Consider the following 21982-nt stretch of genomic DNA (forward strand, 5'->3'; position numbering starts at 1 on the left):
AATCCTTTGTCCACTGATTCATTTGCAAATATTTTCTCCCATTCTGAAGGTTGTCTTTTTGTCTTGTTTATGGTTTCCTTTGTTGTGCAAAAGCTTTTAAGTTTCATTAGGTCCCATTTGTTTATTTTTGTTTTTATTTCCATTACTCTAGGAGGTGGATCAAAAAAGATCTTGCTGTGATTTATGTCAAAGAGTGTTCTTCCTATGTTTTCCTCTAAGAGTTTTATAGTGTCTGGTCTTACATTTAGGTCTCAAATCCATTTTGAGTTTATTTTTGTGTATGGTGTTAGGGAGTGTTCTAATTTCATCCTTATACATGTAGCTGTCCAGTTTTCCCAGCACCACTTATTGAAGAGACTGTCATTTTTCCATTGTATATTCTTGCCTCCCTTGTCAAAGATAAGGTGCCCATATGTGCGTGGATTTCTCTCTGGGCTTTCTATCCTGTTCCATTGATCTAAATGTCTGTTTTTGTGCCAGTACCATACTGTCTCGATTACTGCAGCTTTGTAGTATAGTCTGAAGTGAGGGAGCCTGATTCCTCCAGCTCTGTTTTTCTTTCTCAAGATTGTTTTGGCTATTTGGGGTCTTTTGTGTTTCCATACAAATTGTGAAATTTTTTGCTCTAGTTCTGTGAAAAATGCCATTGGTAGCTTGATAGGGATTGCACTGAATCTGTAGATTGCTTTGCATAGTAGAGTCATTTTCACAATGTTGATTCTTCCCATCCAAGAACATGGTATATCTCTTCATCTGTTTGTATCATCTTTAATTTCTTACATCAGTGTCTTATAGTTTTCTGCATACAGGTCTTCTGTCTCCTTAGGTAGGTTTATTCCTAGGTATTTTATTCTTTCTGTTGCAATGGTAAATGGGAGTGTTTCCTTAATTTCTCTTTCAGATTGTTCATTATTAGTGTATAAGAATGCAAGAGATTTCTGCGCATTAATTCTGTATTCTAATACTTTCCCAAATTCATTGATTATCTCTAGTAGTTTTCTGGTAGCATCTTTAGGATTCTCTTTGTATAGTATCATGTCATCTGCAAACAGTGACATTATTACTTCTTCTTTTCTTATTTGGATTCCTTTCATTTCTTTTTCTTCTCTAACTGCTGTGGATAAAACTTCCAAAACTATGTTGAATAAGAGTGGTGAGAGTGGGCAACCTTGTCTTGTTCCTGATCTTAGTGGAAATGGTTTCAGTTTTTCACCATTGAGAACAATGTTGGCTCTGGGTTTGTTGTATATGGCCTTTATTATGTTGAGGTAAGTTCCCTCTATGCCTACTTTCTGGAGAGTTTTTATCATAAGTCAGTGTTGAATTCTGTCGAAAGCTTTTTCTGCATCTATTGAGATGATCATATGGTTTTTCTCCTTCAGTTTGTTAATATGGATTATCACATTGATTGATTTGGGCATATTGAAGAATCCTTGCAATCCTGGGATAAACGCAACTTGATCATGGTGCATGATGCTTTTAATGTGCTGCTGGATTCTGTTTCCTAGTATTTTGTTGAGGATTTTTGCATCTATGTTCATCAGTGATATTAGTCTGCAGTTTTCTCTTGTTGTGACAGTTTTTCTGGTTTTGGTATCAGGGTGATGGTGGCCTGGTAGAATGAGTTTGGGAGTGTTCTTCCCTCTGCTATATTTTGGAAGAGTTTGAGAAGGATGGGTGTTAGCTCTTCTCTAAATGTTTGATAGAATTCACCTGTGAAGCCATCTGATCCTGGGCTTTTGTTTGCTGGAAGATTTTTAATCCCAGTTTCAATTTCAGTGCTTGTGATTGGTCTGTTTATATTTTCTATTTCTTCCTGGTTCAGTCTCGGAAGGTTGTGTTTTTCTAAGAATTTGTCCATTTCTTCCAGGTTGTCTATTTTATTGGCATAGAGTTGCCTGTAGTAATCTCTCATGATCCTTTGTATTTCTGCAGTGTCAGTTGTTACTTCTCCTTTTTCATTTCTAAGTCTGTTGACTTGAGCCTTCTCCCTTTTTTTCTTGATGAGTCTGGCTAATAATGATTTATCAATTTTGTTTATCTTTTCAAAGAACCAGCTTTTAGTTTTATTGATCTTTGCTATCGTTTCCTTCATTTCTTTTTCATTTATTTCAGATCTGATCTTTATGATTCCTTTCCTTCTTCTAACTTTGGGGATGTTTTGTTCTTCTTTCTCTAATTGCTTTACGCATAAGGTTAGGTTGTTTATTTGAGATGTTTCTTATTTCTTGAGGTAGGATTCTAGTGCTATAAACTTCCCTTTTAGACCTGCTTTTGCTGCATCCCATAGGTTTTGGGTCATCGTGTTTTCATTGTCAACAATTTCATTTCATTTCATTTGTTTCTAGGTATATTTTGATTTCCTCTTTGATTTCTTCAGTGATCTCTTGGTTATTTAGTAGTGTTTTGTTTAGCCTCCATATGTTTGTATTTTTACAGATTTTTTCCTGTAATTGATATCTAGTCTCATAGCATTATGGTCAGAGAAGATACTTGATACGACTTCAATTTTCTTAAATTTACCAACGCTTGATTTGTGACCCATGATAGGATCTCTCCTGGAGAATGTTCCATGAGCACTTGAGAAGAAAGTGTACTCTATTGTTTTTGGATGGAATGTTCTGTAAATGTCAATTAAGTCCATCTTGTTTAATGTATCATTTAAAGCTTGTGTTTCCTTATTTATTTTCATTTTGGATGATCTGTCCATTGGGGAAAGTGGGGTGCTAACATCCCCTACTATGGTTGTGCTACTGTCAATTTCCCCTTTTATGGATGTTAGCATTTGCCTTATGTATTGAGGGGCTCCTATGTTGGGTGCATAAATATTTACAATTGTTATAGCTTCTTCTTGGATTGATCCCTTGATCATTATGTAGTGTCCTTCTTTGTCTCTTGTAATAGTCTTTATTTTAAAGACTATTTTATCTGATATGAGAATTGCTACTCCAACTTTCGATTTCCATTTGCATGGAATATCTTTTTCCATCCCCTCACTTTCAGTCTGTATGTGTCCCTAGGTCTGATGTGGGTCTCTTGTAGATAGTATATATATGGGTCTTGTTTTTGTATCCATTCAGTCAGTCTATGTCTTTTGGTTGGAGCATTTAATCCATTTACACTTAAGGTAGTTATTGACATGTACGTTCCTATTACCATTTTCTTAACTGTTTTGGGTTTGTTTCTGTAGGTCTCTTCCTTCTCTTGTGTTTCTTGCCTAGAGTAGTTCCTTTAGCATTTGTTGTAAAGCTGGTTTGGTGGTGTTGAATTCTCTTAGCTTTTGCTTGTCTGTAAGTCTGAATGAGATCCTTGCTGGGTAGAGTAACCTTGGTTGTAGGTTTTTCCCTTTCACCACTTTAAATATGTCCTGCCACACCCTTCTGGCTTGCAGAGTTTCTGCTGAAAGATCAGCTGTTAACCTTATGGGGATTGCCTTGTATGTTATTTGTTGCTTTTCCCTTGCTGCCTTAAAAATATTTTCTTTGTATTTAATTTTTGATACTTTCATTAATATGTGTCTTGGCATGTTTCTCCTTGGATTTATCCTGTATGGGACTCTCTGCACTTCCTGGACTTGATTGACTATTTCCTTTCCCATGTTACAGAAGTTTTCAACTATAATCTCTTCAAATATTTTCTCAGTCCCTTTTTCTCTTCGTCTTCTGGGACCCTTATAACTCAAATGTTGGTACGTTTAATGTTGTCCCAAAGGTCACTGAGACTGTCCTCAAGTCTTTTCATTCTTTTTTCTTTATTCTGCTCTGCAGTAGTTATTTCCACTATTTTATCTTTCAGGTCACTTATCCGTTCTTCTGCCTCAGTTATTCTGCTATTGATTCCTTCTAGAGAATTTTTCATTTCATTTATTGTGTTGTTTATCATTGTTTGTTTGCTCTTTAGTTCTTCTAGGTCTTTGTTAAACGTTTCTTGTATTTTCTCTCTTCTACTTCCAAGATTTTGGATCATCTTTACTGTCATTACTCTGAATTCTTTTTCAGGTAGACTGCCTATTTCCTCTCCATTTGTTTGGTCTGGTGGGTTTTTACCTTGCTCCTTCATCTGCTGTTTGTTTCTCTGTCTTCTCATTTTGCTTAACTTATTGTGTGTGGGGTCTCCTTTTCGCAGGCTGCAGGTTCGTAGTTCCCGCTGTTTTTGGCATCAGCCCCCAGTGGGTAAGGGTGGTTCAGTGGGTTGTGTTGGCTTCCTGGTGGAGGGGCCTGGTGCCTGTGTTCTGGTGGATGAGGCTGGGTCTTGTCTTTCTGGTGGGCAGAACCATGTCCGGTGGTAGTTTTGGGGTGTCTGTGACCTTATGATTTTAGGCAGCCTCTCTGCTAATGGGTGGGGTTGTGTTCCTGTCTCACTAGTTGTTTGGCATAGGGTGCCCAGCACTGTAGCTTGCTGGTCATTGAGTGGAGCTGGGTCTTAGTGTTGAGATGGAGATCTCTGGGAGAGCTTTTGCTACTTGATATTATGTGGGGCCGGGAGGTCTCTGGTGGACCAATATCCTGAATTTGGCTCTCCTGCCTCAGAGGCTCAGGCCTGACACCTGGCCGGAGCACCAAGACCCTGTCAGCCACATGGCTCAGAAGAAAAGGGAGAAAAAAACAAAAAGAAAGAAAGAAAAATATATAAAATAAAATAAAGTTACTAAGGTGAAAAAAATTTTTAAATATTAAAAATAAAAAGAAGAGAGCAACCAAACCAAAAAACAAATCCACCAATGTAACAAACGTTAAAAACTGTCCTTAAAAACAAAAACCGGACAGACAGAACCGTAAGACAAATGGTAAAAGCAAAGCATATGCCTGGCACAGTATTAGATGCTCAAGATACAGGAGTGAACGAGAGAGATGATGTACTTTGGCCTCCTGAAGCTTATATCCAGTTGTATTTATATCAAGCAGGGCATAAAATTTCCTTGTCTCAACTCTCTCATCTGTGGAGGGAGAAGAGACAGGCACCACGCCCCACTCACTGCCCTCGTGAGGGTCTCGTCCCGGCACGTGTAGGGCAAGGGTGGCGTACCTAGTGCCCACAGGCCTGTCTCCTTGCGGCATCTGGGAGGTAAAAGGGGGCCACTTTACCTCCCAGCGGGAAACTCAGCGCTCCCGCCCCCAGCCGAGGAACCGGCAGTTTAAAGGCCATGGGCACACGGAGGCGAAGGATGCGGGGGCTTGGCTCAGACACTGCCTGGGGCGGCGGCTGGCGCCTCAAGGATCCCAGTAATGTGTTTTAAATAAGTACCTTGAGCTACAAATACAAATGTTTACTTGAAACAACTGAAAAAAATCATAACTCTCATAGCATGGAGAAGTGTTAGCACTTACCGATGAAGCAGCAAATGCTCTAAAACTGACAGCGAGGATCCCGTCGGACCACTCATGGGACACTAAATCAAACTGCCCATACAGCTGACCCATGGTGACAGACTTAGGATTTAAAACAGTGATCTGAACCTTGTTTTCTTCCATTAACCCCTTAATAGAAAAAAAAAAAAAAGATTACTTATTTATTTAAAAGACTACTAATACTGTCATTATTCATGGAAAACATGATTGGGCACGTAGAAAATCCTAAAGACTACACAAAAACTACCAGAAGTAAAGAGTTCATTTAACAAGGCTGCAGCAAACAAAGTCATTATACAAAAATTGATTGTATTTTCTATAATGCCAATGAACAACTGAAAAATAAAATTTAAAAATACCATTTACAATAGGATTTAAGAACTCATAGGATACTTAGGAATAAAGTACCAAATGTTGGTCAAAAGCATATAATATTTACTATTGATAGATCAACAGGTTACATGTTCTTTTCTGCTTTTCTTTACAAACCTTAAAAATGTTAACACCATTCTAAGCTCACTGGCATCACAAAAACAGGCTTTGAGCTGAAGTTGGCCCATGGGCTGTAAGTGGTTGATTCTTACTACAAAACATTCTCTGAGATAAAATTAAATGATTTAAATATAGGCAAATATGTACCATTCTCACGTTGTGAAAAAATTAATATTGGTAAGCTGATAGTTTCCACCAGAACCTTGAAAGCTGGTATATGGAATTAATAAGAGATGTTAATACCCTTGGGGCATAGGCTTTTTTATGTTTTTAATTAATAGACTTTATTTGTTTAGAGTAGCTTTGGGTTTACAGAAAAATTAAACAGAAAATATAGAGAGATTCACATATATTCCCTCCATCTTCCCGCCACTCACACAGAGTTTCCCCTACTATTAAAGCCTCGCATTGGTGTGGTACATTGTTATGATTCCTCAATTCCTCAGTTCCTCTGCTGATATGGATTCTTTCTTAGTAACTAAAGCCCATGGTTTACATTAAGGTTTACTCTCTGTGTTGGACACTTCTATGGATTTTGCCAAATACATAATGTCATGTATCCACCATTACAATATATACAGAATAGCTCCCCACCCTAAAAATCACCTGTGCTCTACTTATTCACAATCATTTCTTTTTTATATCACATAATAAGTTCAACTTATAACAGAACAAGTCCAACTCTTTCCCACACTGCTTTCTGCCCACCACCACTGGAGCTTGGGACATGAAGTACCAAACTGAAGAAAACATGTGGCAATAATAATGTGAAGCAGTAAAAAAAAAAAAAAAAAAAAAAAAGCTCAAGGTCTGTGTTTTCTTCTCTGTGCCCAGAAGGGAATAACGATGTGTCATCCTTAATTCAGAAGCATGGGAAAGTTCTATCATCTTAGTCAGAACAAAGTTGCTGCCATTAAAGCAACGTGTTTGTCCCAAATGCAACAAAGCTAGTGTGAAGCTACAGCTTGCAAGCAGTGGCTATGGAGCCTTGCCCCTTTTACATTACCACAATGTCACTCTTAGAATTTCCTGATAATGAATCACTTTCGGGCTTTATATTGGACCAGAATACATGCTCATACCTTCATCTTCTTTCATCTTTGAGTGGCACACCACATTTGGCTCTTTTAGAGACTTATTTTTTATAGCAAAAAATTCGTCCCATAACAATAAAATAACAAAATAGCAAAAATGCAAACAAAAACTGAGGAAAGCAAGGCAGGAAGGATAAAGGGAAAGGAAGGGAGGCGAAGAAAGGAAACAGCATGAAAGGATAAAACCATAAAGGAACAGATGACAGAAATAAGTACATATCAGTTTGTTTGATAATAAATACAATCGAAGTAAAATTTCCCTATGAGAAGATAAAGGCCATCAAATCGGAGAAAATAAAAGTTAAAACGAATTACTCTCCATAAAAAAGTAAATCACAGTGACAGCCAGAGTCACAATTAAAGACATGGGCAAATATATATGCAAGGAGAAAGCAGGGGTTGCAATACTGAAATTAGACACAGGGGATCCAAGGCAGATAATACAAGTAGATAATTTTATACTGGCTGAAGGGAGGCTCCACAATGAAGATGTAATGATCACGAATCCCATTTGGCTACAAACACTGAAATATATGAAGCAAGAGCTCTTTGAAATACAAGGGTAAGTAGACAGAAATGCAATATTAGTTGGAGAATTTAAAACAGCCTCACTCCTTTAGCCTATCAAAGTAGACCAAACTGAGATGTGTAGGACAGGAATTTTGAATAATATAATCATCATTATTTACTATACTTACATATGCATGTATTATATAATGTATGCGCATGCTCGCGCGCACGCGCGCGCGCACACACACACACACACACACACACACACACACTTCAGTTCAGTACCACTAGCAGCCACTAACAAGTTTGCATTACAAATCTAAACACCAAGAAAATAAAAACTACTCTCTTAAGAAAGTATAAAAGAGAAAACTGTCAGGTTTTTTCATGTCTTCAGACTTTGTTCTCTAATGAATGTGTTATCTTTACGATTAAACTCTTTAAAAAAAAGAAACAAAAGGGCTAGAGGCAAATCTGTGGCATACCCTTTGTATACTGAACTTCCTACTTGCTTTGTATTACTTTTCTAATTTTATTTCCTCTGTATTTTTATAAGTTTAAGTTGCTGCATTAAAGTACCCTTTTAAATAACCATACATTCTATCTTGCACAAAGCTGATTATCAATAAATTAATGCATTAATAACACACTTACCTTTTCACATAGATCATTTAGTGCTCCAGCTAAGACGCGATATGCACTGGTTTTTCCTCCAAATGGTTCTCCAACAATCATAAAGCCATGACGCACGATCATCATTTCATATATCTGAAGAATCTTCTCAGAAAAGAAGCTGGTCATTTGCAAATTCATGGAGTCACAGTTGTCTTTGATGGCTCCCAGCAAATCATTGTAATCTGGTTTTGGTAATTTCACCCCAGGAAACAAATCTGAAGTAATTCCCTAATGATAGATGATTTGGGGATTTACATTATCTATCTATACATTCTCATATTCTCTGTGTCTTTCTATATATGTATGTATATGTGTATATGTATATATACATATATATATAGACATATAGACATACATAAACTTGATAAAATTTCTCACATCCTTGTATTTAACGTTGATGGAAATAGAGCCTTTGAGTAATAGTCCAGTATTTTCAACAGCTTCATAGAGGTATGACTGACATACAATCAACTGTTTATATTTAAAGGGTACAATTTGATAAGTGAAACCACCAACTCAATGAAGATAGTCAACATACCAGTCACAGCCACAAGTCTCCTTGTGGCCTTTTCTCCTCTCCTTGCCACCTCCTGTCTCCATCCCCAGACAACCAACAAACACTGATTTGCTTTCTGTTACTATTTTTACTTGCATTATCTAGAAATTATTACGGGTGAAATTACACATTACAGGTACTACTTTATTTTTTGTCTGGCTTCTTTCACTTTGCATAAAGATTTGGAAATTCACACCTTTCACAGCATATATCAATAGCCCATTGTATTGAAGTGTTCCACTGTATTGAGGTGCCAGTTTTTAAATCCATTTTCCTGTTGATGGACATTTTCATTGTTTCCAGTTTGGGAAATAAATAAAGCTACTATAAACATGTATATACAAGTCTTTGTATGGACAAATGCTTTCATTTCTCTCGGGCGAATAATGAGGAGTGGAATACCTGGATAGTACGGTGAGTGTGTATTTACCGTTTTAAGAAACTGTCTGCTTTCCAAGGTTGTTGTATTATTATGTTACATCTCCCCAAGCAGTGTATGAGAGTTTCAATATTTGATATGGTCAGTCTTCTTAATTTTAGCCATAGTAACAAGTAACACTATCTTGTTGTGGCTTCAATTTGCATTTCCCAAAGACTAACATTTTTTGCATGTACTTGTGTGCCATATGTATATCTTCTTTAGTGAAATGTCTGTTCAAATCTTTTGCCTATTTTTAATCAGTTTATTTTCTTCACGGTAAGTTTTGACCATTCTTTAAATATTCTGCATACAAATCCTTCATCATACATCTAATATGCAAATTTTTTTCTAGTCTCTAGCTTGTCTTTCATTCTCTTACCAGTGTATTTCAAAGAGCAAACTTTTAAATTTTGATGAGTCTATTTTATGAATTTATTGTTTCATGCATTGTGCTTTCGGTGTTGTATTTAAGAAATTTTTGCCTATTCCAAATTCACAAGGGATTTCTCTTGTTTTCCTCCAGAGATGTTGCAGTTTTACATCTTTTTAAGTTAAAAAGTTAGAGGATGAACACGATCTGATTTGAAGGCTTATTATAAAGATGGGGTCACATTAGTATAGTCACACAAATGTATCAATGGAACAGAATAGGGAGACCAGAAATAGACCCACACACATGTGAACAACTCATTCTCAACAAAGACTCAAAGGCAATCCCGTAGAGAAAAGATTAAAAAAATAGTCTTGAGCAAATTATGCTAGAGTACCTGGATTTGTCAAAATAATGAACTTCCAACCATGCCTCATACCATATACAAAAATTAGTTCGATGGTATTTTAATCATTGTAGTGGGTAGTATGTTAATCAGCTTAGCTTCCCTCAAAAATGTATGTGCACCTGGAACCTCAGAATGTCCCCTTATTTGGAAATAAGATCTTTGCAGATGTAATTAGATAAGATGAGATCATACAGGAGCCCAACTCCAGTGATTGGTGTCTTTATAACAGAAAGGAGAGGAAGACACAGACACAACGACACCCAGGGAAGAAGGCCATCTAGTGGTGGGGACAGAGACTGAAGTAATGACAAGCCGAGGAACATCAAAGATCACCAGTAGCCATCAGAAGCCAAGAAGAAACAAGGAAGGAGTCTTTCCTAAAGGCTTCAGAGGGAACCAACACCTTCGTTCAGGCTCTTATCCTCCAGAACTGTGAGAAAATCAATTTCTATTGTTTTAAGCCACCAGGTTTGTGGTACTTTGTTATGGCAGCTTTAGGAAACGAATACAATCATATAATGTATGATTGGAAAGAATTATACTTCCATATTTAGTGCATATGAATATACAGAGTTGATTTCAAGGTCTAAGAAACATCCCTTTATAAACTGCTAAGCCTTTTTCATAAGTATTATAGCAACCTATGTGAGAGCTACAACTATTCATTTTACTCTGAAGATAAAAGTGAAAATTCAGAAGAGCTTAACATGAAAGCATACATTCAAGCTATACCTTAGAACTGACAAACTACCAGTTTAATCACCCCTAAATTTAATCCTTTAAATCCTGTTATGGATAAACTGATCCCAGTTCACTGGAGCAGTAAGTTTCCTTGGGGCAAAGGAGAGAAAAAGGCAACGCAGTAGGGTCTTTAAGATCACTCTGCAGCCTAGCTGAGTGGCTGGAACCCCCTCTCCCTCATATACTGGCCATGAATACAAGTTACTTATGATCTCTGTGCCGCAGTTACACCACGTGTAAAATGGGGATAACAAGAGCACCTGCCCCGTTAGCTGCTTATGAGTATTAAATAAGTTGCTATTCATAAAACTCTTAGAATAAGGTCTGGTCCATTGTGAATGCATAGTGTTTGCTAAGTAAACAAAAATATCTTCTCAGATTGTTCAAATTATTTATGGTTAACCTTGAAAGAAGCAGATAATTCCAGATCATATCTGGTAGTCAGTAGTTCTCAGCAAAGACCAGTTCCCTTCACTCTCCCGCCAGGTAGAGAGTTGGGAACATGTGGAGCTGTCCTTCTGGTTCTCACACTGGGAGAGTCCAGAGACACTGGGGTAGGAGGGATGCCAAGTGTTTTGCAGCGTATGGGACAGTCTCTCACAACACGGAACTGTCCTATTTGAAAATGCCAGTTGCGCTCCATTTAAGAAATATTGTTCTTAATATTATTCAATAAATGTTCACTGAATGAATACACAGCTGCATAAGAATACAACTAGGTGAGGTATACTTCCACTTTATAAAAATAAATACAGCTTTTACTCCTGGAAAATCTGTACAGTGTACTAGTACCAAAGAAACTGAGGGAAATTTTTAAGAAGAAAATTTGAACCTATTCCTTGTAGATTTGATCTGCAAAACATTAGCACTGTCAACTCTAAATACTAAGGGAAGTCCCTTTCAGAGTGATGAAACATGGTTGCTGTGGATAGCTAACGACACTGGACCACACTACAGTGGCAGTGTCACGTCTCCACCCTCCCCATGACAGCCTTACGACTTCAGTCTTTACACTTTGGAAGCTAACTGCCCATACCTCAAGGCAGCACAAGAGAGACCAACATCTACCATGTGTCAGCAGCCCGCTCCCAAGCCCTCCCCCAATTTCTTCTACCTGAGAATGGGAAAAGGAAAAGAATGATATCACATGACAAAACAGGAACTTTAACCATCATTCTAATAGCTCTTCTCAACTACTTATAATTTAATTGTTAAAATGCAACAAGATGATTAAGCCTAGTTCTTAAATTATCCTGAAAAAAGAATTTCATAAAACCCATGGTACTCTTCTAAAGAAATTAAGCTTATTTTTTTTTTATTTCTCCAATCATTAATTTGACAAACATTTACCAAGTATCCATTCTGTGCAAGGGATTCAGTGATGTGTTAGACCAATTACTTTCCTCCACGGAGGAAATTTTGGTGAAATTTATAAGCAAACATGTTTTGTAACTTTTGTGTACTTATTATATTCTGCAGAAAAGGTGAAACTTAAAAATCCCAAGTTGTTAAAAGTTATCCAAGGGGCTTCCCTGGTGGCGCAGTGGTTGAGAGTCCGCCTGCCGATGCAGGGGACACGGGTTCAGTGCCCCGGTCCGGGAAGATCCCACATGCCGTGAAGCGGCTGGGCCTGTGAGCCATGGTCACTGAGCCTGCGCGTCCGGAGCCTGTGCTCCGCAACGGGAGAGGCCACAACAGTGAGAGGCCCGCATATCGCAAAAAAAAAAAAAAAAGAGAGTAAAATGTTATCCAAAACAACAAAGCTAGCTAACACACTTCAAATAAAACAGAATGATCTATGTTTTTCTTCGCCATATCATCGTTTTCTGTAGTGGAAGTTTCTCACAGGGAGTTGCAACCATGGACGCTTGGATAAATACATTATTAGAAGAGTTTTGATACATTGTAATAATAAAATGTTCTTACCTCAAAGAGTGGTAAATCATGGGATAAAAATTTTGGTAGATTTACATCAATAATAGATCTAAGCAGAAGAATTTCTTCATTTTCATTTGGATATTTCAGCTGAAAGAAAATATGCTCATAATGATATCTGCAGCTATTAACTGCACCCCCTACATGTTCACACACACACACACATGAACACCAGGCCCCAGAGGCAATTTAAGCCCATGCAAAAGTGTTGTTCTTACTTATTTTCATTTAATTGGACTGTTATTAATTTTAGAAACTGATGATTATACTTGGTGAATTTTCTACCAGTTTATAATGAAAACCTAAGTTGAACTGACTACTTTTTCACAGATGCCCTGGGTAAGAAGCTATTGGCCATGAATTCCATATAGTTTGGGAGCTGCCGTTGCCTCTATATTGGGTAAGAGCTTGCTTGTCCTATGCATTCAAGACCAGCAGTGGGTTGGTAAAGTGAAAATAATCATTAAAGATGGGCAATCATTTTTAAAAGATGCACTTACATTTAAAACATATAAACATTTACTCACTCTGCCCATATTTTGGTGCCAAGACCTTTTCTCTGAGGGTAGAGTTTTGGACCATTTTTCTTGTTGGAAAAAAAACCGCATCAATAATGAATCATCTGCTCTATCCAGTTTTGTTGTGTTTTGGTTTTGTGTTTTAAAGATGATCATGCTCTTCAGAGATACTTGCGAGACAATCTAAGTGTAGCATCCTTAAGATTTTTAAGGTTTTTTCCCAGTTGTATTCACTTTTCTTATCCATACCTAATTCAAAGTCATTTTTTTTTAGCATTTCATCTTTACTGAGTCTTTCTTAAACAATGAACTTAGTTTTCATAAAAACAAAACTCTTCTTTTCATGCTCATATACCATCAATTTCATTGACAATTAATTAAATGACATAACGACAGTAACATGTCCGACTGGCTTCAGGGAGTTTTGGGAACAAGCCACCTGACTCTGGGTGAGGAACAGTTCATCGGATAGAAGGTGGGAGGGCAGAGCAGCACGCAGCCTGCCGGCTGCAGGCTTAGTACCAGCGCGCTTGAGTGTGATCCCCAGGCAGAGTGGAGAGGGCTCGTTAATACACTAAGTCATTTAAGTAGAAGGTGCTTCAGAAAACTTATGTTAAATTCTAAAAAATCTGTGGTGAACCCAGAGTTTACTAAAAAATCTGGTTGAACCCTCAACTTGTTGCTCATGTCCATAAGATGGTTCAATAATTCACAAAAAAATCTGAACTCAGAACTATTTCTCCCAGCTTCTATCCTTTATTCAACATCTTACTCCAAAGTTTCTCCTACCATCATGCATTTAGTTTTCCAGAATCCTCTTCTTTTTCTCTAGAATCTTTCTAATAAATCCCATGCTCCTACTTAACTGGCTTTAACCTTACAAAGGCAGTGATACCTGGCAATCAAGGTTAGCTGTCTCTAAATTTCCAGGGCCTCCAAAGCCAAAGCTAGTCCTATTCATATGGACTTTGGATCAACCTAACCACATGTAAATTATGAAGTGTCAGAAGTCTCTTTTGTTATCTGAGAGGCTATCATCTTAAAGCAAATGTTTAAATTGATTTTTGATATAATAGAAACAAACTTCAAAATATTCAAGCCAACACAGTCAACAATTTTCAATTAGCTTTTGACAAAGAATGATAGGATTCATTTGCTGCATAACTTTAATAGCTCAATTCCATAGTCAAGATGTCAGTGATAACATATACTAGGACAATGCATTTTCTTTCCCATTATCTGACCACAATGTAATCATGACATGCCAGGTTAATACAAATTGTTGCTTCTAGTTGCATTTGTTTATTACAAAAAAAAAACAATGACTTGAAGTCATGTTAGGCTAATGTGAAACAGAATATCACCACTATATATCAGAATTCTTGGTAACATTATCATAGAAGATTAAAATGCATGCCATTGTTTTTAATCACACAAGATATATTTCAAAATCTTTATCTTCTGTAGTCATGAACATGAAAATTTTATAAGCTCTAAAGCCACAGTTTGCATTTTGCTGTTAATTATAGCCTATCTAGCTTACTTTGATAAAGAACAAATGTACAGTTATATTTTATGTTTCTACAAAAGACTTTCAATGAAAAATTACCCAAGTCTTCAAACATTTTGACTTTTTATCAATATAGTTATGATTTATACCATCTTAAAATGCAAGCATTATATTGCCAATCTATTACTGCTAGTCTACAGTTGGCTGCAACTGTGTAATTATATTAAGTAACAATGTCTAGGGGCTTCTGTATATATTTATTAATTATACATAGATTATTTCCTTTAAAGCTATTCAATATATATGTTCATATATAAATGCTTTCAAAGTATTTCTCAGCAGCAAGGAATTTTACTCCTTAGTAGAACCTAGTTTCATACAGTTAAAATTGTGGAATGGAACTCAAATCACTGATCACATGTCTAAGGTTTTACAAATCATAAAATGTCCTTTTTCAAGTGTGCAAATAATTAATTATGTTAGTACGATAACTGAACTTTTTTTCAGTTGATGAAACTAACCAGTTAGTGTAACTCTTGTGAAGACACATGGTCCTGAGATTTATAAACAGGAAATGAATGAGTAAGAAGCCACTTGAGTTTTTTACCTTTAGATTCCCAGCTGCGGTGAGTACTGACTTCACGGCTCTCATTCCATAGTCATAGTGATGTTGTGATGACAACTGCTCTGAACATAGGCGATATGTAGCCACAATCTTTACCGACAGTGGCCGAGCTGTGACAAAGCCACAGGAGTACAGGACTATTTCGGCAATCATGGCATAATCAGGCACCATCATTGCTACTGTCCGAAAGAGTGCCTATGGGAGGGGAGGAAAGGTGCTTTTTGAAAAAGACCATCATGGAGATAAGCCTACTCTTTCCTTCATAGCATGTTACAATGTTATAGCTTTTCTGCAATAATATTAAGTAACAGTAGCCAGATCATATAGACAAAAACACTTTAAAATGTGACTTCTTGTTACTGTTATATAATAACTAGATCATTAACTTTTTATATAAATATGTTTCCTTAAATTATGCTTTGAGAACGCTTCAACTTTCTATCATACCTAGACCTTTGGTGAATTATTAATTTACTTAAGTGTTAAGTATCCATTACGTTCTATTTTTTTGTGGGAAGTAACATGCTATAGGGAAAAAGCAGACTCTGCTGGGATGTCCAAGAGCCGGGCTTCTCATCTGGGCTGGTGAGAAAGTGCCTGGTGTTGGGAGACTGGGCTTCAAGTGAAGCTCTCTGGCATCTAATTAATTAAATGATTTGGGTCTCATCAGGTAACCCCTAATAACAAGACTATGTTACATAAATGGTGTAATTTGAGATATTTTTTAACATTTTTGAGTCTGCAGTCACCATGTCAGTCTTTCACCAAGCATAATAAAGGGAAGAAACTGAAAATAAGTCCTGGATAATTATTATTAGAGATAAATCAGTTTTCCAAATTCTAAAGATAATTTTTTCCTCATAGTATTTTAAACATGGTGGGACAAATAAATGTTGTGCGATGGAAAGTAAATAGAAAACTGAATAGATTTTAAAAGAATAAATAAGAAAATTTAAGTTTAAAATGTTAGTATGTGTCAGGATTTACTTCAATAGCTCATACGTGAAAACATGGCTTTCTTGTACTAAAGCAGGAGAGCAACAGTGTTCTAGAAAAATGATAATCATATTCAGATAGTGAACAATAATTATAGTAAATGACAATTTACTATAATTCAGACAGTTCAGACAGTTTATAAATACTTGCTGGGAACTAGCTGAATTACCGAAAACACAAAGCAGAGAGAAAATGAGGACATTTTACTTAAGTGATCTGTTATGACGCTAAAGTCGAGAATAAAAGATTTGCATCAAGCAAGATCCTTCCAATGTGTTACATTAATTACTAGCTAGAGGCCTTAGTACTGCTATTTTATCAATAAGGTTACCATTCAAGAAAGGCAAGAATAAAATGTTAAAAGTATATAGCATGAGCAAATAATTCGTAACAGAGAAGCTTAAGCAAGTGCTCTAAACCACTACCGACCTGGGAAAAAAGAATGCAAGAGAATTACTATACACATGGTACCTCTTTTAAAGGGTAGGTTCTCAACAACTTTTTTTAAATGAATAAAATAGAGAATGAATGAATGAACAAATGAGTTAGCTGGTTAATGGCTAGGTTAGGGTGATACAATCTTTCTACAATAGTACAAATTGCTACTAGCTTGGGATCAACATCCAGGTCTGTGTGTCAGGTCTCTGGCACACCAGGTACTTTACAAATTCCTATGCACATTCTCTTAGCACTATTGGCAAAGTGGTTGTGGAACACAATGAAACAGACATATCAGTGGCCAAGAGAACAAAAAATAAAGTAGGGTACAGGAGTTGCAAGGAGTTATCATGGATTCTTACTTATCACAGAGAAAAGCATCCTCATCAAAATATTTTTTTAGGCCTAAACTGTTATGGTGGTAGACATTCTCATTCATTGATTCTCAAACAGAGTGTGTGAAATACTGATATGATACGGTTTAGGATCTGTCAGAAATAATTTTTCAGTAATAGCAGTAGGTTTAAGGGTAATTTAGTGCTTTAAAAAATTAATTTGGATTCTGGGTTAACCAATGGCATACTTTCTTGAGTGTAAAAAAAAAAAAAAAAAAAGGGAGGGTATAGATCCAGGTAACCTGCCAGGGTTTGAATAAATTCCAGTACATGTAATCAATGTGAGTATTACCCTCCATGTTTACCTCAGCAGAAATAAATGATTGAGAATAGTTATTTTATTGCTTCTGTCCTATAGAGTGGATGAAGAAGTGTGGTACATAAGGAATTACATACACTTCCTAGAGTATGCTTCCAAAGGACTACATTTTGGAACAACAACAACAACAAAATCTCAAGCAATAACTTCTTACCATTTCTTCCTTTAAGGATTGGAAATAGATTCCATAAATGTGACCTGTTCAGGAATTAGCTAAGTATTAGTTGAGTGAAATGGAGGATTCAGGATCTAGTTCATTTTTTTTCTCTGTACTAATAGGGTGTTTCATGCTACTTACTCTGTGGAAAGTTATGGATCATGTTACTGACTTTGTGACATCAGAAGATCTAGAATACACCTATTTTCCATACTACCCAAAGCAATCTACAGATTTAATGTGATCTCTATCAAATTACCCATGACATTTTTCACTGAACTAAAACAAATAATCCTAAAATTTATATGGAACCATAAAAGACCCAGAATTGCCAAAGCAATCCTGAGCAAAAAAAGAACAAAGCTGGAGGCATAACCCTCCCAACCTTCAGACAATACTACAAAACTACAGTAATCAAATAGCATGGTATCAACACAAAAACAGACATAGGAATCAATGGAACAGAACAGAGAGCCTAGAAATAAACCCACACACCTACAGTCAATCTTTGACAAAGGAGGCAAGAATATACAATGGAGAAAAGACAGTCTCCTTAGCAAGTGTGTTGGAAAAGTTGGACAGCCACATGTAAATCAATGATGTTATAACAGTGCCTTCAAATCCTACACACACACACACACACACACAAACAAAGCCCTCAAAATGGCTTAAAAACTTTAGTATAAGACAGGACACCACAAAACTCCCAGAAGAAAACATAGGCAAAAAGTTCTCGGACATAAATCATAGCAGCATTTTCTTAGGCCAGTCTCCAAGGCGATAGAAACAAAGGCAAAAATAAACAAATGGGAATAAGCAAACTTATAAGCTTTTGTACAGCAAAGGAACCATAAACAAGACGAAAAGACAACCATCAGAATGGGAGAAAATATTTGCAAACAGTGCAACCAACGAGGGCTTAACTTCCAAAATATACAAACAGCTCATACAACTCAATAACAAAAAAAGCAAACCACTCAATCAAAAAATCAGCAGAAGACTTAAACATTTCTCCAAAGAAGACATACATATGGCCATCAGATACCTGAAAAGATGCTTAACTTCACTAATTATTAGAGAAATGCAAATCAAAACTACAATGAGGTACCCCCTCACACCAGTCAGAATGGTCATCATTAAAAAGTCTACAAATAATAAATGCTGGAGAGGGTGTGGAGAAAAGGGAACCCTCCTGCACTGTTGGTGGGAATGTAAATTGGTACAGCCACTATGGAAAACAGTATGGAGGTTCCTCAAAAAACTAAAAAGAGATTTATCATATCCTCTAGCATTTCCATTCCTGGGCATTTATCTGGGAAAAAACCCCAGAAGTTCTAATTCAGGAAGATACATGCACTCCAATGTTCACAGCAGCACTATTTACAATAGCCAAGACATGGAAGCTACCCAAGTGCCCATCAACACATGACTGGTTTAAGAAGATGTGGTATATATACATATATGCAATGGAATATTACTCGGCCATAAAAAAGAATGAAATAATGCCATCTGCAACAACATGTATGGACCTAGAGATTATCACACTCAGTGAAGTAGGTCAGAAAGAGAAAGAAAAGTACCATGATATAACTTATATGTGGAATCTAAAATATGACACAAATGAACCTATCTACAAAACAGAAACAGACTTACAGACATAGAAAACAAACTTACATTTACCAAAGGGGAAAGGGGTGGGGGAGAGAAGAGGGATAAATTAGGACTTTGGGATTAGTAGATACAAACTACTATATATAAAATAGATAAACAACAAGGTCCTACTGTATAGCACAGGGAACTATATTCAGTATCCTGTAATAAACCATAATGAAAAAGAATATGAAAAAGATATATAAATACACACATACATATACATATATATAAATGGAATCACTCTGCTATACACCAGAAAGTAACACAACATTGTAAATCAGCTATACTTCAATTTAAAAAATAGGATAAGTCTATTTTACCATTGCTTCTAACATTTAACTATTCTGAAATGATTACTGATTCTTCAGAATAGTTTTAATATTAAATATAGCTTCTCTGAAGTGGAGATGTGTTTAAGAAATTGCTCTACTATGCAGGTTTTACCTAGATGTACAAGATGTCAAAACTTGAGTCTATCTTCATGACATGATACATATCAGTTACCGAAGTATGCATGATCTGCCCAATAATTTACAAAGGAAATATACACAATTCTTGAACCTTCCCATTTACTTGTAAATCATAAAGCATTTGAGAGAATAAGGAAGGAGGGAGGATTTGTAAAAAGACTTCCATCGAAGAGAGGTTTCCTTATGCTGTGAGTCTCCCTAAGCCCCCCTCCTCACTCCCAAGTTCAGTAAGAGTTTGATGGGTATCGCCCTATTGTGGGGGAATATAGATTGGTGACTGACTCATGCCTGAGAAAGCAAAAGTAGACTGTTGGCAGCAAGATCACAGTGGCCTTCACTCCCACAGTCTGTTGGGACAGAAGATGCATGAGATATACACGATAAGGGAGAGAGAGCGCAAAGTTGCGGCCATTTTAAGTCCTCCCCAAGATTCCCTCTGGCAAAGTGAGAGCTCTCCAACAGCAAAATCTACGTGGAATCATCCACCAGTGACCCACGCAGAGTGGAGGGAATGACAACTGGAGAAACAGATTCCATCACTCAAAGTCTCAGGAGTTCCAAGCGGAGAGACCTAACAGGAGTCCCTGTAGAACCCATGGACACGTGCAGGATAGAAAGATGCAGCTGTAAACCTCTGCCAGCTCCAGGGGCTGGACCCAGATGGTCTTATCTGAACTGTACGTATGTTCGGTGGCAGACTGCTAGCTTAGAGGATGAGTATGAATTTGTCAGGCAGGACAGTGGTGGCTTAGCAGAGCACTCAAGAGAGGGTAAACAGCATGTGCAAAGGCATGGGACCTTCCGAGACTAGTGAGGTCTGTGTGACAGGGAGATGCAGGGAGCTGGTGGTACAGACGCAACTGGGTCTAATGCCAAAGCTCTTGCAGATCAGGCCAAGAAATTTGAATTTTTTTCCTGTGGGCAAAAGGAGCCCGGTGGTTTTTTAAGTCTGGAAATTATACGATTAGATTTCTTCTTACAACACAGGTAGCATTACAATGGGGAATTCTTTATAATGAATTTCAGTAGGGACTCTTGGTGACAGGTGAGCTGCTGCAATAAGACATGCAAGAGAAGACTGAAGATGGCTGGGAGCAAGGCGTGGCCATGGGGCTGGACGGGAGCAGCAGGCGTAATAAGACTTACGAAATAGGATTTTGCTGGTTTTGGTAACCGACTGAATCACTGCGTGAAGAAGAGAGAAGCATCGAGGATGACTCTGAAGACTGATGATAATATCCTCTGGGCCTCAGCAGGCTTTTAAAAAATAGTATATCTATCTATCTTTCATTTCAGACAAAGACATTTTTTTCAAAATTGTTAGGTATTTCCATATGTACTTGAAAAGAGATATTCTATAGCAGCTCTAACCAAGAAGACTGCACAAAAGGAACAACAAAAACAACAAAAAGCTATCAGAATTTGAGAGCAGTTTTTGGCCTAAAATAGAAGGAAAATACCCCAAGAACCACAAGGTGAATATTTTGACACTGTTTTAACACTTACAATAAATAAAACATGGAAAAGTCTGCATGGGGCATTAACAGACTCAACCAATACTGGTCCCAGCTTTTTATGATTAGCTACTCACAGATGTTTGCCTTTACAAATATTTATGTATTCAGATTGATCCTACTGAATAAAAGGAAAACATGAGTGAATAAAAGTACTGCTACAAAAAGAGCTTTCCAAATGTGTATCCCAATAAAAAGTTGCAAAATGCTTCTTAGATGAAGGAGGATTTACCAGTTTCTATTTTTAAGTCACACCATCCTTCACAAAGGCAAAGTACTAAAACTTCACGTCTAACATATAAAAGTGTACGGAATAAAAATACCACAAAAATACTTGGCAGCAGTGAGTCCAATCAAAAGTGTTTTCGATGGAAAAGTACCTCAACTAGTCTGAGAAGCTGTCGTTCTAAAAATGTGGATAGTGGAAGGAATGCAGGATTTAGAGTCAGAAGACTTGGTTTTGGATCCGCAATTATCACTGCATTATTCTTCAACATTTTCTCTCTATGTGCTAGCCATAAACATGCAATTCACCAGAAAAGGATATAAAATGTCTAACAAAGATATGGGGAAAATGTCATATTTCACTAATAATCAAAGAAGTTTGTTTTTTAAATGAAGATTCTAGTCTATTCAATTAGCAAACTGTTTTGTTCTTACAAAAAACTACTGCTGGGTATTAAGGAGAATTGAGAATTGATATGGGATATAAATTATTTCAACCTCTGTTGGAAGGCAATTTAGCAACACAGCTCTTGGTCTTATGACTCTCCTAAGGAAGTATCTTAAAATAGAGAAAAGCCTTAAGTAAAAATTGCTCATTGCAATATTATCTA

General features: G+C 36.9%; 1 protein-coding gene across 1 annotated transcript in view; it reads right to left on the reverse strand.

Annotated features, from left to right (window-relative positions):
• The window catches only part of DNAH7 (dynein axonemal heavy chain 7), a 247305-nt gene that overhangs the window by 124174 nt on the left and 101149 nt on the right, over positions 1–21982 (reverse strand). The window contains exons 28-31 of the mRNA XM_079923963.1: positions 15187–15399; positions 12543–12641; positions 8099–8347; positions 5328–5477 (exon numbers count right to left, since the gene is read on the reverse strand). Coding sequence (XP_079780089.1) covers positions 5328–5477; positions 8099–8347; positions 12543–12641; positions 15187–15399 — 711 coding nt within the window. The remainder of the gene's footprint in view (positions 1–5327; positions 5478–8098; positions 8348–12542; positions 12642–15186; positions 15400–21982) is intronic.

This window comes from Stenella coeruleoalba (assembly GCF_951394435.1).
Source record: "Stenella coeruleoalba genome assembly, chromosome: 6".
NCBI classification, from domain to species: Eukaryota; Metazoa; Chordata; class Mammalia; order Artiodactyla; family Delphinidae; genus Stenella; species Stenella coeruleoalba.